General features: G+C 40.4%; 1 protein-coding gene across 3 annotated transcripts in view; it reads left to right on the top strand.

Moving 5' to 3' along the window:
- The window catches only part of COL11A1 (collagen type XI alpha 1 chain), a 164591-nt gene that overhangs the window by 68303 nt on the left and 76781 nt on the right, over positions 1–19507 (top strand). For all 3 annotated transcript variants that reach the window (XM_028502638.2, XM_028502637.2, XM_036015040.1), the window contains 9 exons: positions 1767–1820; positions 2946–2990; positions 4310–4363; positions 4445–4489; positions 9318–9371; positions 11060–11167; positions 14652–14705; positions 19228–19281; positions 19408–19452. In XM_028502638.2, coding sequence (XP_028358439.1) covers positions 1767–1820; positions 2946–2990; positions 4310–4363; positions 4445–4489; positions 9318–9371; positions 11060–11167; positions 14652–14705; positions 19228–19281; positions 19408–19452 — 513 coding nt within the window. The remainder of the gene's footprint in view (positions 1–1766; positions 1821–2945; positions 2991–4309; positions 4364–4444; positions 4490–9317; positions 9372–11059; positions 11168–14651; positions 14706–19227; positions 19282–19407; positions 19453–19507) is intronic.

Raw genomic sequence — 19507 nt, 5'->3', positions numbered from 1 at the left:
ACTCCCTGATGCCTTTTTTTCCTTATGTTTGTTAATTTCTAGGAACATTTAATTTTTTAAAATTAATAGCTTTAATGGAGCATAATTTCATACTATAGGAATTCATTAATTGTAAGCATACAAGTCAAGGATTTTGAGTAGATTTACAGAATGGTGCCACTAGCAAATATTTAGACTATGCGGCCCGGAAGGAAACCTCGTGTAAATTCACACTTCTCGCCCATCCAGCCCCTTCCCCGCACAGCTGGACGGAGAGAGTCACTAACCTGCTTTCCTGTCTGTAGATTTGCCTTTTCTGAACGTTTACCTGACCGAACGAGGTGCTCCTTTTTATTGCCAGATGTATTCTGTTGATTGACTATACGACCATTGTCTTGATAGTGAAGATAATTTCAGTGATGGTCAAAACCCTGCCATTAAAAACTTAGTGTTTTGTAACAGTTATTACAAAATATTACAGACTAAGTATGACTTTGCAGAGTGGTGAAGGAGACTGAAACATTTAAACCCTTTAAATGAGGCGCAGCTAACCTCACTTATAAAATCTACATTATTTAAGTTAAAGGTTGTTTTTATGTTTTTGTTGTTGTCCCACAGTGAGTTAAGGAAGGCCCTGTAAAACTCTGTACCGTCAGTCTGCATGAACACAGTGGTTTTCGTAAACACCTGCTGAGAGCGGGAAACACCCTCAGCTATGTCCACAGCCCAGGGTTGCTGCTATTCCCTCACCTTTTCCGTTGTCTCTGAATCCTGGCTCACGTCTTGACCGGTCGGCAATAGCGGCCTGAACGCTAAGGACTGGGGGAGTCCATTATTCTCAGCACAATGCCTGTTTTCTCCCAAGGAAGGGTCTACTCCTGCAATAGCCATTCTCACCAAGCTCCGGCCTTAGCGATGGTCAAACGAGTTAAACAAGTTAAACGAGATTTAAAACTCTCTGGTTATCTCATTCCCCCCCCCCACTCCCAGATGAGACAACTGTAATAGCATAATCAATAAAATACATTTTTTTTAAAAAGCAAAGGACAGAAACCACTACATGGGTCCATACCCAAGTGAGTCAACTTGGGTGTTGGTTCGGGAAATGGAAATGATGTTGAGTTGGGGTTATTCATTCAGAAAAAAAAAATAAAAATAAAACATGAAAAAAATAAATAAAACCCTCTGGTTCAACAGGGGTGGAACTGTTGAATACATAGTTGCTGTTACTATTTGTCAGTTGAATATGAGGTGATGTCACTTTTGCATGAAAATATTAGATTCATGTGTCTTCGTGACCTGTGAAGACCTGTCACACTCTAACTTAATCGTTTTAGAATATTTTAATAAGCCCTGATGTCCCATCACTGTTGCTGTGTAATTATTCGATGTGGCACAAAATCATTGATGGATATATTCAGTGTTTGCTTCTCCCGTGTCATCAGTCAGTGTATTTCTGACTTACACTGTTTCCCTTTTCATTCTTGAAACTCTAGTTTACTGTGCTGTGCAAAATTAATTTGCTAACTTAAAAAGGCATTTAGGATTACTAAGCAGGCCAAAAACTGGCCTGGTTTTGATACGTGCTGAATTTGGTTTTGTTTATCTCCGCATGCCCTTCCTTCTGTATAATATATTCAAAGCTATTTACATGTTGTGTGGCTTATATATAAAAGCCAGTGACTTGAGTTAAGAATTTTATGAGTGGTATATTCCAATGCACAAAGCCCAACTTCCCAGTACTTTCATTTCTGAAACGAAAACTTCCCCTCTCTCCTTTCGGTTAGGGACCACAAGGAAAACCAGGGCTTTCGGGACTTCCTGGAGCTGATGGGCCTCCTGTAAGTAGTAGTTACCTGGTTGTTACCTTTCTGCATGTTTTCTTCAAAATAGATTTTTGCATGTGCTTTCACAGTGATTTTATGAATTCAGAAATAAGAGCAAATCGAGCCAGGAATGAAACGTCGACCTCTAAAGCACCATTTCACGGGGGCGCGTCCGAGGGGCAGCTTCCCCTAAGGAGTGCGCGGTGGTCTCTGGACAGACCTGGTCCCGCAGCGGTGCCGCGGGCCAGCATCTCGAGTTTTCCTGCCACTCGTGGCTCTATCCGCACGCATGCTCCCAACTTCTCCACTGTTGCACCTTTCTTTCCATCGCCCTTTTCTTCCCGCAGTAAGTGCTTTCTCATACTGTCTTCCATGTCAAGGTGCACGTTTCTTAAGAGTCCAGGCAACTCCCCATTTGTAAACTCCCTCAGACAACTTCCAGACAAATCCTTCAGCCTCCAGGGACTCCCACCTTTTCTAGAAAAATAGCAATGCTTATTATATTCTATCACTGAGTAGTCAATAATGTCATTCTGTAACCTGCACAGTTGTTATTTTTAGAAATTTGTTATCCATGCTTCTTTTTCCCCCTCTTCCAACTTTTTACTCAGAGCTAGGATAAATTTTTCATTCTTTCTCTATTTGCGTTTATTGAGTATAATTGTGATAGAGCTGCACATTTTTATTCATTGACTCTCAGTAACTTGATGGTTAACACTCCATGTTATTTATGATCATGCTGTATTTTCAAATATTTCACCCACATGCCTAGTTCTCTTTGAAGATGCGTGCATGATTATTTGATCAATGTGTGAAATAGAAGTCAGATTGAAATGCCTTTATGTAAGACTCTAATTGAGACTGAGGTCGAATTGTTGATGAAGAATAATATGTATTGTTTTATATGTTTATCCCAAGCGCTCTCAGATACATTATGTAGTTGATAAAATTTGCATCCGTCCAAATGCCACCGTTTTCAATGTTATTTAAGGCCATGTATGTTGATGCAACATGTTCCATTTGTTTAGAAACATAAGGAGTAAGATCTCTGTATTTTGAAAAAAAGAACAATTTAGGAGTGCTATAAACTGCTATAAACTGCTATTTTAGCTTACCAGTGTGGACTTTTGCCAAATCTAGGGTCATCCTGGAAAAGAAGGCCCGTCCGGAGACAAGGGCGCCGTGGTATGTGTCAAAGCCTTCCTTTAAATGCCCTCTCGCCTCGCCTCCTAGAGAACGTGCCTTACTCTGATCTCCTCTGTGGTGCATATAGTTTCCGTGCTTGCTTCGGGATATGAGTACTAGAGAACGAGTATCAGAAAATAATTCATCTCCACCTGTTTTAACTGTCAAAAGAATTGTGGCTACCTTATTGAGACGTCATGTTCTGCCCTGGCCAGGTAGCTCAGGTGATTGGAGCATCATCCTGATACGTCAAGGTTCAGGTTTGATTCCCCGGTCAGGGCACATGCAAGAGTCAACCACTGATTGTATAAATAAGTGGAACAACAAATCAATCTCTCTCTCTCTCTCTCTCTCTCTCTCTCTCTCTCAAATATTAAAAAAAAACATTAAAAATGTCATTTTCCTAGACTGCTTTGTTGTTTAGGATATGATAAACATATATGTATTAGATAATTTTTAGTTTTGTATTAAAATTTTGTTAGGCTACATTTTCTTTTTTTAAGTGTTCTCATGATCAGAAATAAATCCACATTTTGAATATGTAGTATATGTGCAATAAGTGACTGTGTATTATAATAATGAAATTGGACAAGAACTACTGAATATCAGTAAACTGTTTATGTCACTGAAACTTTATTTTCACTTACTACTTTCTGAAAACCCTGAAAGAAGAAGAGACTGAGTTATAATAGCAACAGTTATCAAAATATCTAAATAAAAGCTTATTCAATGTTAATACTAGCTTAGATAACAGTAGCAGGGGTCAGATTATTTTTATTTAGAGTGCTTAGTTTTGGATTCTCATTAAAATACTCTGAATTACTGCAGAAAGCGTATATGACATATAACATATTGTTCCCTTTGCATAAACTAGTGACACTAAACTAGGGGTGGAAAATACACCATTTTGATCCTATTCTTAATGCCGTGAATGCTACCGATGTATACCCATATTTGATTAGAAATTATTGATCCTTTTGGTTAATCTGTAATTGTCTATTGTATGCACTGAGGACATCAGATCTTTTTCAGGTTTAGAAAACTAGTTATTAATTATATAATTATTACACTACTTTATATTTTTACAATACTGATCCATTTTCAGCATGAATGTATGATATGATAAGTTTGGAATAAGTAGGGCTACTCACATGGTTTGTTTATCACCTCTGACTTTAGAAATAAATGGTAAAACTACCCAGGAAATTTTTGCCAATGGTAAAATAGCATGTTCTTGTAGATTACTTTGTAACGTTATAATAGGTTAAGAAGTGGCACTTGAATGTGTTCTGTGTTACATTGCAATGGGTCTGTTTTAGGGTCCTCCTGGTCCACAGGGTCCTATTGGCTATCCTGGTCCCAGAGGAGTGAAGGTAAATGCTACTTTTTTTCCACATTATTTAATTTCACTGTAAAACATTAGAGTCATTTAATCTTTCTAATTCGTTCCATAGGGAGCAGATGGTGTCCGAGGTCTCAAGGGCTCCAAAGGTGAAAAGGTAAATTATAATTTATTTAGGTGGTTTGAATTACTATATACTCTTTATATGAAACATGTAAATTAAGATACTCCTTTCCTCAAATACAGGGAGTGATTTCTCATATCCTAGACAATGCAAATGTAATTTTGTACTTTGTATCCCGAAAACTTAAAAAGATATCATCTGGAGTGAGGACCCAATTATAGAACAGAAACAAAATAGGTTATAAACAGGATGAATCCTACATCCCTTTTTTCCTTACATGTAGTTAACTTCTCTAAATCAAAATCGACCCTGAGAAAATATGTTTTCTGCAGGGGTTGTTCCATATTTAATAATATGCATAACAGAGGAGTGTCTACCCCCCTTTTCTTCTCTGTGAACACCCCCCAAATTCATAAATTGAAACTCAGTGCAAAATATGAAAGTTGGAGGCACCATAAATCAACTCGGGGAAGAGGAAGTTTTCGTATATGACACAGCCTACGAAGCAAAGTTATTAATGAGAAGGAAGTAAAGGTCACAATCGGGCAGAAGCAGATGCAAGGATGTGGGATCTTTCACAGAGCATATATCGTTTTCATTGTCTTTAGACAATGAACTTGAGATTGAATTTTTTAATGTAAATGTTTAATACACGTGCAGAAACCCCCGATCCTCCGACGTGTGTGCTGAAACTGAATGCCATGACTCAGTCAGTATTGAGTTATCTTGCTGCCATATTACATTTAAAAGAATAGGGTTTCTTATAATATGTTGGTAGCTTGGGTGAGAGATAATGGAATAGAAATGTCGATTTCCAGGTAACCGTTTATCCCCTTAGACATAAGTTTATCAAAAGCACTTTGAGTGGATTTGATCTCGGTAAGGAATTGATAACAAGAGATGGGCTTATCGTACCCATTCTACTTTAGTTTTCTGAAAAATACATAAAAGGTATACAACTGTACTGTCGCTTCTCCTGTATGACAAACGTAATGCATTTTCAATGAACTCTGCCGCTTTGATTTGAAACCCAATTCTTCCGGATCATCCCAGGTGAAATTCAGGACATGACAATGTCTCGCTGAGTTGGTAACAGACACAATGAGGGTTCCGTGTTGAATTTGTAATTCTTGGCACCTTGCCTGTGTGTGCAAAAAAAGAAATATCTTACTTTGGAATTGTTCTTGTTAAGATCTTTAAGTATCAACCACATTTCCCTGCTGGAATTAGCGCCCACCCAGGATTTCCCAGGGAAGGCAGTTTTTACAGGAAAGGTGTTTAGTGGGGGTGGAGGACTTGTGAACTTCTCGGGAGAAGGGGTAGTTTCAAAAGGACAGAGGGAAGAAGATTATAGATGATGTGATGTATGTGAGGAGAAATCCACTCAGGAAAAAAATAAATGAATATTGTTTATATGTATGAAAGTAATTTGGGATTATTGGTTGTTTTGAGTGGTGTCTGGTCTCAGAAGGAATGCATAGAGATGGAGGGAAAGAACTAATATTTTAAACTTGGAGTTAAAGGTTCTGAGTTCTGATTCTACTGTATTAACTAGGCACGTAAACTTAGATTGTGTACTTCCCTCGAAGGTTATTTTAAAGCCTATAAAATGACATTTTCTAAGCAAATCTGTAAGGTATTTATTTTTTGCTACCTTGTATTATATACCGTATACTAATTTAGTAGTATAGTACTTATCTAGATTTAAATAAATTTTATATAAAATTTGATGGAAACTTTTTTATAATGATAGAAATTCTTTCTATTTGAAAACTGTAAAGAATTATTAAATCTGCCTGGCTTATTTCACTTAGCATAATGCTCTCCAGATTTGTCCATGCCCATTGTGAAATTTCACCAGCTGTACATTTATGGATTTATAAATTATGCACTTTTGCTATGAAAAGAAAAAAAATAGCATAGGAAATGCAGAAGCCAAAGAACTTATATGTACAACCCATGGACATGAACTAAGGCGGAGGGAATGCTGGATGATTAGGGGGTATAGGGAGGAGGGGGGATAAACAGGAGAGAAAAATTGGGATAACTGTAATAGCATAAACAATAAAATATACTTAAAAATAAATACAGAAGCTAAATCAAGAAAAAAATACTAAATCCTAATGAATTTTAATGTATATTATTTGTTTTTTTCTGAGTAGGTATTATGATTGACCATTAATCTCATAAGATATGAAAAAGAAAGTCAAAACTATTTTCTTTCCACATATAACAACATTAATCGTTAACTAAAGGTAAAACAGCAAGGCTTAAAAATCTCTATTGTTTCAACTCAGGTATTTCCCTTAGACTTCAAGTAACAAAGCCCAGTAATCCAGGTGGCATGGGTAAATTCCTCTTTTACATCTTCTGAAACTCTGAGAATTTGTTTTTAAGATTAATTCAGACTGGATAAGTTTAGGACTAGAAAGCTCAGCATTTGATCGTTTCGTTCGGTTGCGAAAAGCCATTTCTTGTAAGGACACCTCCCGATGTAAGAGTCGCCTAACTGATTTCTTTAATTGTGGGTGTATTGAAAACACAGGTGAGGCCAAGTAGCCTCTAGTTCACTGTGCTCTCCCTTAAAAAAATAAAAAGTAAAAAGAAGCCAAAGCAGCTCTGCCTGAAAAGAGTCCTAAAAACCGTTCCTGATTTTCAGACCTGGAGTGCAGTCTTTTTAAACGAAACTTGGCCACTCCGCAATGACCTTGCTCCCCGGGGAGATACTAATGAAGACAATAGTCAATAGGAAGTTAGGAGGCCATTTGCAGCTTTCGAGCCTCTGCTCTTGGCCGGTTGCGTTCAGTGCAGACAGACCCCTAATTCCACTCGGAGAGTTTATGGCCGGAATGTTGAAAACAGCGTGTTTCTGTCTTGAAGGAAACTCCTACACTAGTCAGAATTCTCAGGTTTAGGGGAGAGAGCAGATTGGACCCCGTGTCCGGGGGTCGGTCTCCTGTTCCCAGGATGACCGGAGGGTTTTGGGACCTGAGCACAGCTGGCCAGACCCACAGGGAGGCACGGATGATTCCCAAATGTTCAGTTAGAGGGTGTTCGTTGAACACCGTGATTCCTGACGGCCAAGCATGTGCTAGGCACTGCAGATCCGGAGGCTAGTTCGGCACGAGTCTTTTTTCTGCCATTCGGTGGAAAGCAAGAGACCGCTGGTGTGCTAAGCAGGATGGATGGTGGTTGTTGGGGTAATAAATGTTCAGTGGGGCACACGGGACCAGGAGGGTCATTTTCGGGGGGAAACAGAGGCTGTGTGACACGTCATCGCAGAATCACACACTGAGTCTGAGAGAAGGGAAAAGACGGACAGTGTGTGTGAGAGTGGGGACCACAGCCAGGGTGGCAGAGAGAAAGACAGGTGACTGAAGTTTCTAGAACACAGTCCCAGTGTTGGGTCAGCAGGGATGGGAGGTTCAAGGCCAAAGACCAGAGAGCAGAGGGGAACAAACCCTGGCTGGATCAGAGTGGGGAGGGAGGGAGGGGCGGGGGGGTGGAGCTTAGTCATCACTAGCCAATTGCAGTATTTAAAGTAAAACTGACCGGAGCAGTTCGGTGTTTTAGAGAGGCTGTTTGGCAGCGGGGTCTGGAAGCATGTGCGTCAGTCTGTCTAGTTCTGTTCTCACACTGGCCTGGGAGGTCCTCTCCTCAAGCTGTGCACGTCACATCCAGTCTCTAGCTGCCCACGGAGGTGCCCGCTGCCCTTCCTCCCATTCACTCTCTTAACTCAAAACCACCACAGCCAGCACCACCACCATCACCATCATCACCATCATCATCACCATCACCATCATCACCACCATCACCACCACCATCACCATCACCACCACCATCATCACCACCATCACCATCACCACCACCACCACCACCACCATCACCATCACCACCACCATCATCACCACCATCACCACCATCACCACCATCATCACCATCATCACCATCATCACCACCATCATCATCATCATCATTGCCGCGTCTTTTCTCCTACATTATTCCATCAAAACTAATTTGAATATTCTACCTTCATTTAAAATAAAAATGTCAACATACTCCACAGTACTCTGAAAGGAATAATCACTCAATTAATGTTATTAAATATGTGAATAATCATTCATTTGGAATTTAATTTTTTTTCTTGAAACTGTGAGACAGTAAGGTTGTCTGTGACTCTTCTGAGGAGTTAAGACTTCAGTAAGAATGGCAGGACATGTTTTTATATCAAAATTTCTCCTCTTTGCTAATGGATGCCTGGTTTTCAGCAACAGTGGTCTGAGCATGTGACGCATGATGACAATGTCTATTTATATATGAAGAGTCATCTTACCTTGCTCATTCTCCACCTGGAAAGAGACTTGTAGAGAGAGAACAGGTTGAGCTGGAAAGCATTTATCTAAAGCACAGGCTACGGAATTCATGATACAGAATTCTAAGTATAAATTAGTAAATCAAGGGTAAAGATATTTTATTTCACCATCCACAGTTAAAATGATAATTATGTAAGTATTTACCTTTTTTCCAAATAGCACAGAATACATGTTGTCGTAAGAGAGTGGTAATTTCTCCCATAACAGAGGAAATTTAATGAGTACATTGGTAAAACACTTCCTAATTTTTAAATGATTTTAAAAAATCATTTCATTGATTTACAAATTATTTAATGACCTTATTAATCATGGAAACACGGAAGGATACTGGGGATAAGATTACAAAAGGGAGGAAGAAGTTTCACAACTAGGATTCATGTTTCTCAGAACCATTTTCCCTAATCATCAGTATTCATGTTTATATCCATATTTTAGATTTGTCAAACCAAATGATTAATCACCTGTTTTATTACTTACTTTTTTTTTAGGGTGAAGATGGATTTCCAGGGTTCAAAGGTGACATGGGTCTCAAAGGCGACAGAGTAAGTGAAAAGAAAATTCCACCAGTGTCTACGGTGGTATGTGTGAGTGTGTGTGTCTTCTTATATTTAAATATAGAAAGCTGAGGCACAGGATAAATAAAAATGTTTGTATTAATATTACAGGAAACATTACTCACTTGATATTTGTATAAAATTAAGTGATTTAATTTTTGCAAAGATAATATAATTATCAGCGGTTGTCTTTTGTATCTTATATCAAATTTCCAAATGTCTCACAACATAGATATGTTAGACACTATTTTTATAGACATTTTCAAAAATAATGACAAAACTGCTTAAAAGAAATAACGTGATGGTTTTGTTCTAAATTTGTTCACATATAGTGAGCTATGCTGCCTGGAAATATGTCTGCAACTTTTTAGATTTGTCCTCTATGAATTTTTACTCTATGGTGGCTCTAAATTTTGACTAAAAACACCTTTTTTTTTTTCCTCCTTCTGGTAATGAGTGTCTAGAAAACAAAAATGTGAGTCACTGAAAGTAAACTAACATTTTATTGGGAAGATTTATTTCACAACTAACGAAATAGTCCCTAATAAATACGGAAAAGAAGGGATCTATGGAACATTTTGTTTCCCTAAAATTCACATAAAGCCTGTGTCCAGGAGAGGAGTGACAACTTTTCACATCCCAGGACCCGATGCAGACAAGCCCAGAGCCCAAAATGTGGGCATTTCTCTTGTGTTCCACACGGTGATTTCCAAAGTTGCTGTTGCCAGGCAGGAGAAATGATTTTCCCCAGCGTCGCGCTAGGTTCTCTGGCTGGGGCCCTGCACGGCCAGACTGACAAGAGAGAGATTAATCGGAGGCCGTAAAAAAGTAGTTTGCTGCCTGCTGCCACGGTGTGCACCTGGGAGCGCTCGGCCGTGGGCAGTAACTCAACGGGGCGCTTGGAACCCAGGCTCAGGAAGCATTGTAGAAAAGGAAGGATACATTTTTAGGGAAGCGACAAGACACAGGAAAGGACCTTGAGCTTCTAGGACTGAAAAACTGTGGGAAGGCACATAAGAGGGAAGCCACTGGTATATAAAGGCTGATTAGTAAAACTTCTTATTGTCGAAACCCCTAATAATGTCTGCTTTGGACTCCAGATTGATAAGAGTGTATTCGTCCGTAGTGATTAATTTCTGTCCTTTCTGGTAGAAAGGGGAGGAAGGACGCCTTTACAAACTTGTGTCCTGTTTTTAGGCACATCAGGGGCAGGCAGAGAATTTTTTAAATTAACTTTATTGGGGTGATATTCGTTAAAAAATTATATAGGCGGTACGTCATCTGCATGTTGCCTGTATGAGCTTCTCAGTTGCCTTTAGCTCAAAATAACCTTTATGCCAAAGTGGTAGAATTTGGGGTGGCATCTGGTGCCACCCCTAACTCTCTAAACTTGATTCTTATTTTTTCTCTCTGCACCACAGATGCATTAAAATTGATTTCATAGACTACGTAGCAGCAGGGGCTTCTGTGGGCCATCAGATGGCAAACTGTGGTCCTTGTTTGTTTATCGCTGGAAAGACTGGTGAAGGCCAACACTGTTAAGCCTCCTTGTCCTAAATAAGACAGGAGTCAATAGACCAGGGGTAGAAGAATATGACTTTTTGATAGGCTATAATCCCTGCCATTCGACCTCCAATATATTCCAGTCACAGCAATGCTGTCACTCTGCATTCCAGGGAGAAGTTGGCCAAATGGGCCCCAGAGGAGAAGACGGCCCCGAGGGCCCCAAGGGTCGAGCGGGCCCCACCGGAGACCCTGGTCCCTCTGGCCAAGCAGGAGAGAAGGTCAGTGAACAGCCTCAGATTCCCAGATGTTCTACAAGGAAATTCTTCACGGGTATTTAGACATGGTTTTAATTACCTGTGTCAAAAATCTAGAGGATCCTATTAAATGTCAAGCATATGCATGGACAGTTGCGGGCTGCTTAACAATGAGAACGTGTTGTTCGGTGACTTTGTTCTTTGCAAATGTCACCGCGCGCACGTCGTGGGCACACCTGGATGCCGCAGCCCACTGCACACCCGGGCTGCACACGCTGTTGCAGCCTCCTGCTCCTTGGCTCCAAGCCTGTGCAGCACGTGGCTGCACAAAACAACTGGGGGTTCGGTCAAGCACGAGAGAAAGGATGCCATCGAGAGACACTGTAGACACGAGGTGCGTGAGGCTGTGGCTGCTGTAATGCACCATGCTGTTTCCACCAAACTATTTTTCAGTGAGTGGAAAGAGTGTGCTTTCTAGTGATGATAAAACTGTCATGCTGTCAATGCATAAATCAACATAGTCATTTATTATCGTTATTGCGCCTTCTCTACTGCCCGTGCTTGTACGTGCTGACCTTTGTGTGCCCGGCAGCGCAGTAGGTGGGTTCGCATCATCATCACCCCACACGCGCGAGTCATACGTTGCACTGCAATGACACGGTAGCTGGGATGTCACTGGGGGACAGGACTCTGTCGGCCCTGTTACAGTCTCGGGGGACCACTGTCGTGTATGCAGCTTGTCGTTGACCAAAATGTCCTTGTGCGGCAGCGGCAGCATCAGGAGACGGGTTCGCTTGGCTGACTTTTCGGTCCTGTTTGCTCTGTCCTCCCGGCTGCTCTCCGAGGCTGTGCAGAGCAGGTGCTCACAAGGCTCTTCCGTTTGCAGGAGAGTGTAGCATCTGAGTGCGATCGAGGGAGGGTGAGAGAAGGAATGAACGTTAGTCCACTTGTTTTGGGGAGAATGCGTATCTTTGCCCCAGTTACCAAAATACAGATTTCTTATTTTTCCACCCAACGTATTTTCACTGAGTGTTTTAAAAAATACTGATGTTTAGGTCCAACTTTAAGAGAGTTTATTTTTAATCTGAGGTTAATGTAGGCATCTCTGTTTTAAAACATTGCAAGATAATTCTACTATTCATTGGCTGAAGAGCCACTGGGCTGTATGTAGTATGTCAAAAAATATTTGCAATCATTACATTTATATTTAGGTGTAATATTAGGCAACATTAAAATGATGTCTTCATAGGGCATTTGATGATATGGTGCTTTGATGAATATTTTATCATTTATGCTGAGGTTGAATTAAGAAGTAATACTAGAAAGGCATGTGGTAACTGTTACTTATGTATACTACAGGAAAATGGAAATAATAATTACCTCTTGGTATGATTCAAATGATTTCCTTTTTTATATGTATGTCTGTTCTCCAGATTTTCTATAATGAGCATCTAGTTCAGTCTATAAAATATGGACATTCAGACTAATTTAAAAAATCCTGATCTCCACCCTTTACGATGCTGTCCAGAAAGGAAAATGTGTTATGGGAGGATTCTGTGGGGTCTGGTAACTGGATAAACACACAACAGTTCCTCCCGTCACCATGAATCCTGTCACAGAGCGATCCTTCAGTGATGACTGACGTTACTGTGTCCAGGCAGAGCAAGGAAAGGACCAGAGCAGAGCACAGGTCCCCGAGGCCCTGTGACCCCTCCCCTTGGCTGCAGGCTGGCCAGTAGTTCAAGGCTCTCCTGGGCCCGCCCTCTCCCCTTTGCCCTCTCCGTTCCATGGAAATGGCCCCACAAACTACTCTGAAGCATGCAGGCCTCACAGCACCCCACACTTTTTATCTTTAACATTTCATTTGTCCGTTTCCCTTTTTGGAAGTGGCGTACCACCGTACTGAAAATGCAAACAGAAATTTCTGTCTGGATTTTATGACAACCCTAAAATGAATAAAAGTATGCATTCTAATTTACTTTTAACATAGAACACAAAAGCTTTGTGATCATAATTAGAGTATTTGATTAACCTTGAACTCAGTGGCATAAAACAGGCTGTTGTGGCTTCATGCACCCAAGGGGGCGTCGTTACAGACCTGCTTCTGAGTTGTTTGCCTCGTTTCCGTCTGGAGGTTACGTACCTGTGCAGGTTGGGCTCGACTCAGACGGCTCTAGTTTGATCTGTCGTGACAAGATCATAAACTATATTCCTAATTTTCCCATCGCTTCATCTGGTGAAATACTTACTTTTGTTCACCAAGTGCTGCTCGTCTTTTAACATTATACATAGTCACTTGGACTTGTTTATATTTTAATTTTGTTTAAATGTACATATAGTGTACTATGCACTTGCTAATGTTTAAGACTTTGATAAATACTATTTTCTGAAGTGTGCTTTCATAAGACCTTAAGGAAAATGAATCCCAGTAAAATTCCACATATATTATTCAATTCATTTATCTCAATTTGATTTCCTCTCTATAATTCTTTAAGTTAATTCTTTTCCAGGGGCCCAATTTTGTTAGTATAGAATTTTAAACCACTTAGTATTTGTTACATGCCTTTGGACTTCGCTGTAATTTATCATTTGTTTTAGCATTTTGTGGATGGAGATGCCATCTCCTTGCACTGGAACAAAATAGTTACACATACAAGTGCCCACCTGCAGGAGTGAACGCTCCACAAAAGTCATTAGTTAGCTATAGCTCTTAACATTGTGTGCATTCATGAACCCAGATATTTGAAAAAAGGAAGCAACTGCTCAAAATTAGGTCAGAATTTCTTAGTATCGTATTAACTTTTTACTTACTCAATGAGAAAAAGTTAAGTAACTCACGAATGCTGGCTTTATAGTTACCGTGAGAACTGAAATAATTTTATCAACAAGATGAACTTTAGTTGGAATACGATCTAAATGTACTTTTAACTACATCGATGAACTTTTAGTACTATTTAATGTTGAAAAAGCTTGGGTGTTTTCTTCACTCATGCTTAAAATGTTACAAAGACGTCTAGCATTGTCCTTAAGCTCAGGGTCCCCTGTCTCCAAAGAAGGCACAGCCCCTGGACAGCAGAGGTGACATTAGTGAACATCAGGACATTAGAAATGCGTCTAACCCGGCAGGGACGGCCAACCTTTTGGCATCTGTGGGCCACACTGGAGGAAGGAGGGCTGTCTTGGGCCAGGTACTACATACACCGACACTGGTGAAAACTGATGAGCGAAAACTAAGGTTGTAAGTCAATTTACGGTTTTGTGCTGGGCCACGTGCATAGCCATCCTGGGCTGCACACGGCCCGTGAGCCGTGGGGTTGGACACCCCAGTCTAGAGCATCCCTTCTCCTATTCAGAGGAAGAAACAGAATGACAGCGTGGAAACACATGCAGATCTTTCTTTCCAGCGTACAAATGTGTGTTTGTTCTAAAAAAAAAATAGACTACAATCATCATTTACATTTAATACAACTTAGCATTTATTATTATCATTATTATCTTTTGCTTGCAGGGGAAACTTGGCGTTCCAGGATTGCCAGGATACCCGGGAAGACAAGGTCCGAAGGTAAAATAAGTAGCTTCGTGTTTAGAGTTTATTTGTCAACATTTGGTGGCGCCCTTGGGATGAATCGTGGCGATGCTGCATCTCACAATGCAATTGCACAAGAGAAGACCGCACGGTGCACGGGCGCCTGGGTGGCCAGGAGCTCGGAGGGCCGGGCTGGGTCGGGGTCGGAGTCTCTTAAGAGAGAAGGTCCTAGAAGGTGGCACAGTCGGCTGCTCCGTGAGGACTGAAATAGAATATTCCAGGGCAGCATGCGAGAACATCTGGAAGTGTTAAAGTGGGTGGCAAGAGATGGCTAATAGCTTTTCATTCCATTTCTAGTGCCCTCAGGGTTTGCGTAACCACTTGAGATTGTTTTTAGAAAGAATTATTCTACATCTTTGATTCTCGCACCTGTCCTCGTTCCCACAGTACTTGTTTCCCGGGGCGGCCGTGACATAGCTCCACAAGTTGGGGGTAACTTAACACAATGGAAATGTGCTCTTCCCCGGTCCGGAGGCCAGACGCCTAGTCCAGGTGGTCACAAGGCCGGCTCCCTCCAAACCTCTGGGGGACAATCTGTCCTGTCTCTTTCAGCTTCTGGTGGCCCCAGGCATGCCACCCCCCCAACCCCTCCCTTGGCTTGTGTCGGTGTGTTTTGTTTGCAATTCCTGCCCTCTTCTTCACAGCCCCCTCCCCTTTTTTGTATTCTGTGCCTGTTTCTTCCCTTCTTCTGTCCCTGACAAAGGCATGTGTCACTAGATTTAGGGACTGCCTAGGTAATCCAGGATGGAGATCCATAATTTACTTATATCTATGAAGAACCAAATAAGGTAACCTTCTCAGGTTCCAGAGATTTGGATGTTGCATATATCTTTACTTTTTTAGAGGGGGCACCGTTCAACCTCTTACACCACTCAAATTCTATATATTTGACTATTTGAAATAGGCATACATAATGGATAAAAATTGATGTTTTTAAAAATGCATGTTTACCCTGCTATACTAATTTTTCTCAAGCTAATCATAAAATATTGTTAAGGCTGCACTTGATGCATTGACTAGATACATTAAAGTAGTTAAATGAATTTATATATATATTTTTAGATATTAATATTAAGGTAGTTATATACACATGAGATTATGTACCTATGTATGTATGTATCTACCTGTCATCTCTCCCTGTTTGATACATTTAGGCTTGACAGATACAGTAGATGGGGACAAATCCTAATTATATAATAACCCCCAAACATTTCATTATTAATAAGCTCACAAATAATCAATGCGGGAGAAAAATGTCCCTCCTCCTGACAAATGTGTAATGCAGGCACTTATGTTCACTAGTCATCATGTGATGACACTATTTTAAGCCTACCATGTGTTTTCATCTTATCATTCTTCTAGAAAAATTACTTTCTAGAAAATACATATTATATAGGAAATACATATTGTAAGACATACTTCCTCTATAGGAAGAGGAAAACATAAATACTTTCAGCCCTTGCAAATAAGAGTCATTTCATCTATGATTTAAAAATAATAGCATCGTTTACTATTTCTGGCTACATTTAAAATGCTGATTCATAACTTTTACCTGTGAAATATTATTCCTAGTCCACTGTCCTGTCCCCCAGTTCTCTTCTTTTTGGATGTCAAGCATTTTCACGGGTATTTTGAGTAAGAGAAGACATCTCCTTCACAGCCCTGGACTTTAAACTCTCCTGAGATTACTTGCTGAATTCTTGATCTGACTTCTAAGGTGCACTGCAATCTGATGGCGCTTTGATTGAAAAAAGGGGAACTGTCACATTATTTGAATAAGCGCAGTTTTCTTTGATGAGTTTATTTGATGTTATCTTCTGCTGTTTTTCATATGTCAGTTCTCTGTTCAATATTCCTGAGCTTGGGGTTTTATTATTATTAACTAAACGCATCAGAGTGACTAGAGAGAAGTGTTTCTTCCAGCAGAATCAAACATTTTCCTTTACCCTTTCACTTAAGTGTCTGATATAGTTTGCTCTTTATTTTTTATATGACTCTTCTTCATGAAATTTTTTCTACGCTCAGAAACCATTTATGTTCTAAAACAAAAAAAAATGATTGACACATCAAAGATCAAATAACCTCACATTTTTTCTATGAGGAAGCCAGTGAATTTTAAATAGATTTAAATATTTTTTGTACTGAAAGCAAAATGTGGCTGCTGATCTTCAAGCACTTTACAGACTGTCACTAGACCGCATAAACCTACCCAGTATATCCCTAGCAAAATGTCACTGGGTATTTAAAAGATGCATCACCCTGTGTACTCCAAAATGACAGCTATTTCAATGAGTGAATCTATCTTAAGACAAGATCCCTTTACATTTAAATCAGCATTAAAATAATGTTTATATTTTCATACCAATGGAGCCTACTTTGCCACTGGCCTTTGGAGGTGGGCACAGGGGTACGGGGAAGAAGAGGAACATTCCTCTGTAAGAGCGTCAATGATAAAAATAAAAACAAAGGAAAAAAATAAAAGCCTTTCCATGGAAATTGTGTATTTGGGTGATAATTCCTTACGTGAGAAAAAAGGGATAAACCCATGGGTGACAAACTATGTAGTTGGTAGATTGGACATTTCTGTCTCTTTCCCATACATTTCTTAGAGGAGAAACCATATAAGAAACTACGTTTAAAAAAATAACATCGATGCATAAGAGCCATTTCTTTTAATGGAGCCTCTCTAAATGTGTTGCTTATCTATTCTATTCAGGACAGAAATGAATATTTGTTCCCCAATAAAATGTGATAGAAGTAAATTATTTTCATATTTGATTATACTCACTTATCAAATTCCTAGGATAGTCACAAAGTAATACTCTACCAGATATAACTATCTGATTCTCTGTAGAGAAGGAGAAAAGGCTTTGAAAGCCCTTCCAAATTGTAATTTGAGACATTTTCCCCCATTATGTGACTATTACATGTCCTAACAATTGTCCCAGGTCGAACGCAGTTATCTCTCCAGGCATAAATTTGACACATTGGGAAATGGGTTATAACGAGACGAGAGCAGTGCATTTCGGGTCATTGTTTTGCCCAGCCGCCGCACACACACCTTTCCCGACTCGTGGAGGACATGGGAATGGCTAGACAGCATCCACCCCATGCATGGGACCTGGAGAACGTGTTAATGATGCCGATTTCTGGGTCCTTCCACTGGAGAGCTGGTCTCAGGAGGTCTGCAGTGGGACTGGGCAGTCCATGTTTTTAGCCATCACTCCAGATTTCTCTGACCCAGAGAAGCCATTTATCACTTGGAGAAACATTACGTTAAGGGCAATTCAATCCAAATGAGGGATATTTAAAAAAGAAAAAAAGCCAAACAATGTATTCAAGTCAAAGAAGGCTTTGTTGTATTTCCTTTAATGCACGGGGAAGAGAGTAAGGTGTGGATGTCTGTACTCTTTGAGAGACATTTTACACGTTACTGAATTTAATTCATGCAATGGTCTCCGTGGGGAGAGTGAGTGTTTGGAAGCTCCCCGTTCCCCCTTCCCAGCGTCCCATAATTAGCAAGTCGAGGAGCAAGGATTTGAACCCTCATCTGCTCGATCGTATGATGCAGTAATGAGCCAAACAATCACAGTCGTGTTCAAAGGCATCTCTGAGCAGATGAAAATCAGTTTTGTGTGTTTCATCTGTAAAACATGGCGGTTCGTGGATGAGGTGACGTAATGCTTTTACTGTGCCTATTACAGCTTTAAGTAGCCATTATTTATTGCCGTCACTGTCATTTTTATACCTTGCCTTCCTTTATTCCACTCTCCCATAAATTTCGCGGGACCTGTAAGATGCGGGTGGCAGCCCTCATTTCGCAGAAGAACGATGTTCAAGGGGAATACGTAATACACCCAACTTATTTAGGTGCATGCATGACAGCGATGTCTTGAATTTATGTCTTTGGAATTCCCCAAACAGGATTTTAATGCCGATTGCCCGGCTTTGAGTCTCAGCTAGCTCTTACCCCATTCGGGCATCAAACAGAAAGGGTGCAGGGAGATTTCCAGTGTTTATCATTTGATCCGGTTCTAAAGGCATAAAATCACTGTATGGAAAAGTGACATGTTTACTAATACTAGAACTTTAAGTCAGGAAAAATATCTTATAAAAGTCTTATTTTAATATTTGATTTTTCGTGCTTGAAAAAATAGAATTCTTTAGAATGAAGAAGCATAAGTCAAAAATGTATCGGATATAAAATGCCCTGTAATCGCTACTTTCTAATATGAGAAATGATGTATTTGATTAATTATGTTACTGAACATAAACTAAAATGCATTTTATTAATTCATGCTTCCAAAGCTCCCAGGATTTCAGATGTCCCTGTAAGTCCCTTTTTAACTGCATGAGTGGGGTTTGTGTGGTACATTAAAATTGTATTTTTCATTTCAACATCATCAGCGTGCGTGAATCACTGTCTTGCAAAAGACCTCCAGCGTGTGGTTAAAAATGTCAGTGACCACGGTAATTGTTTGTCATTTCCTTGGTCTAGGGTTCCACTGGATTCCCCGGATTTCCCGGTGCCAATGGAGAGAAAGGCGCACGGGTATGGTGATGAGTATCTTTCTCTGGACCGGCGGGCAGCGGGTCCTCGCGAGAGGGCCGGTCTGCGCGCACCGGTGGTGTCCGGAGCTCCGCTACTCACTGACCCCGTTTCAACTTTCTTTGGCAGGGCGTGGCCGGCAAACCAGGCCCTCGCGGTCAGCGTGGTCCCACGGTGGGTGCTTTGGGTTTAAACCGCGATTTTCATTTCGCATGTCATTTTTCAAGAT

This window comes from Phyllostomus discolor, chromosome 14 (genome assembly GCF_004126475.2).
Source record: "Phyllostomus discolor isolate MPI-MPIP mPhyDis1 chromosome 14, mPhyDis1.pri.v3, whole genome shotgun sequence".
Lineage (NCBI taxonomy): Eukaryota > Metazoa > Chordata > Mammalia > Chiroptera > Phyllostomidae > Phyllostomus > Phyllostomus discolor.
This window is presented reverse-complemented; position numbering and strand designations above follow the sequence as displayed.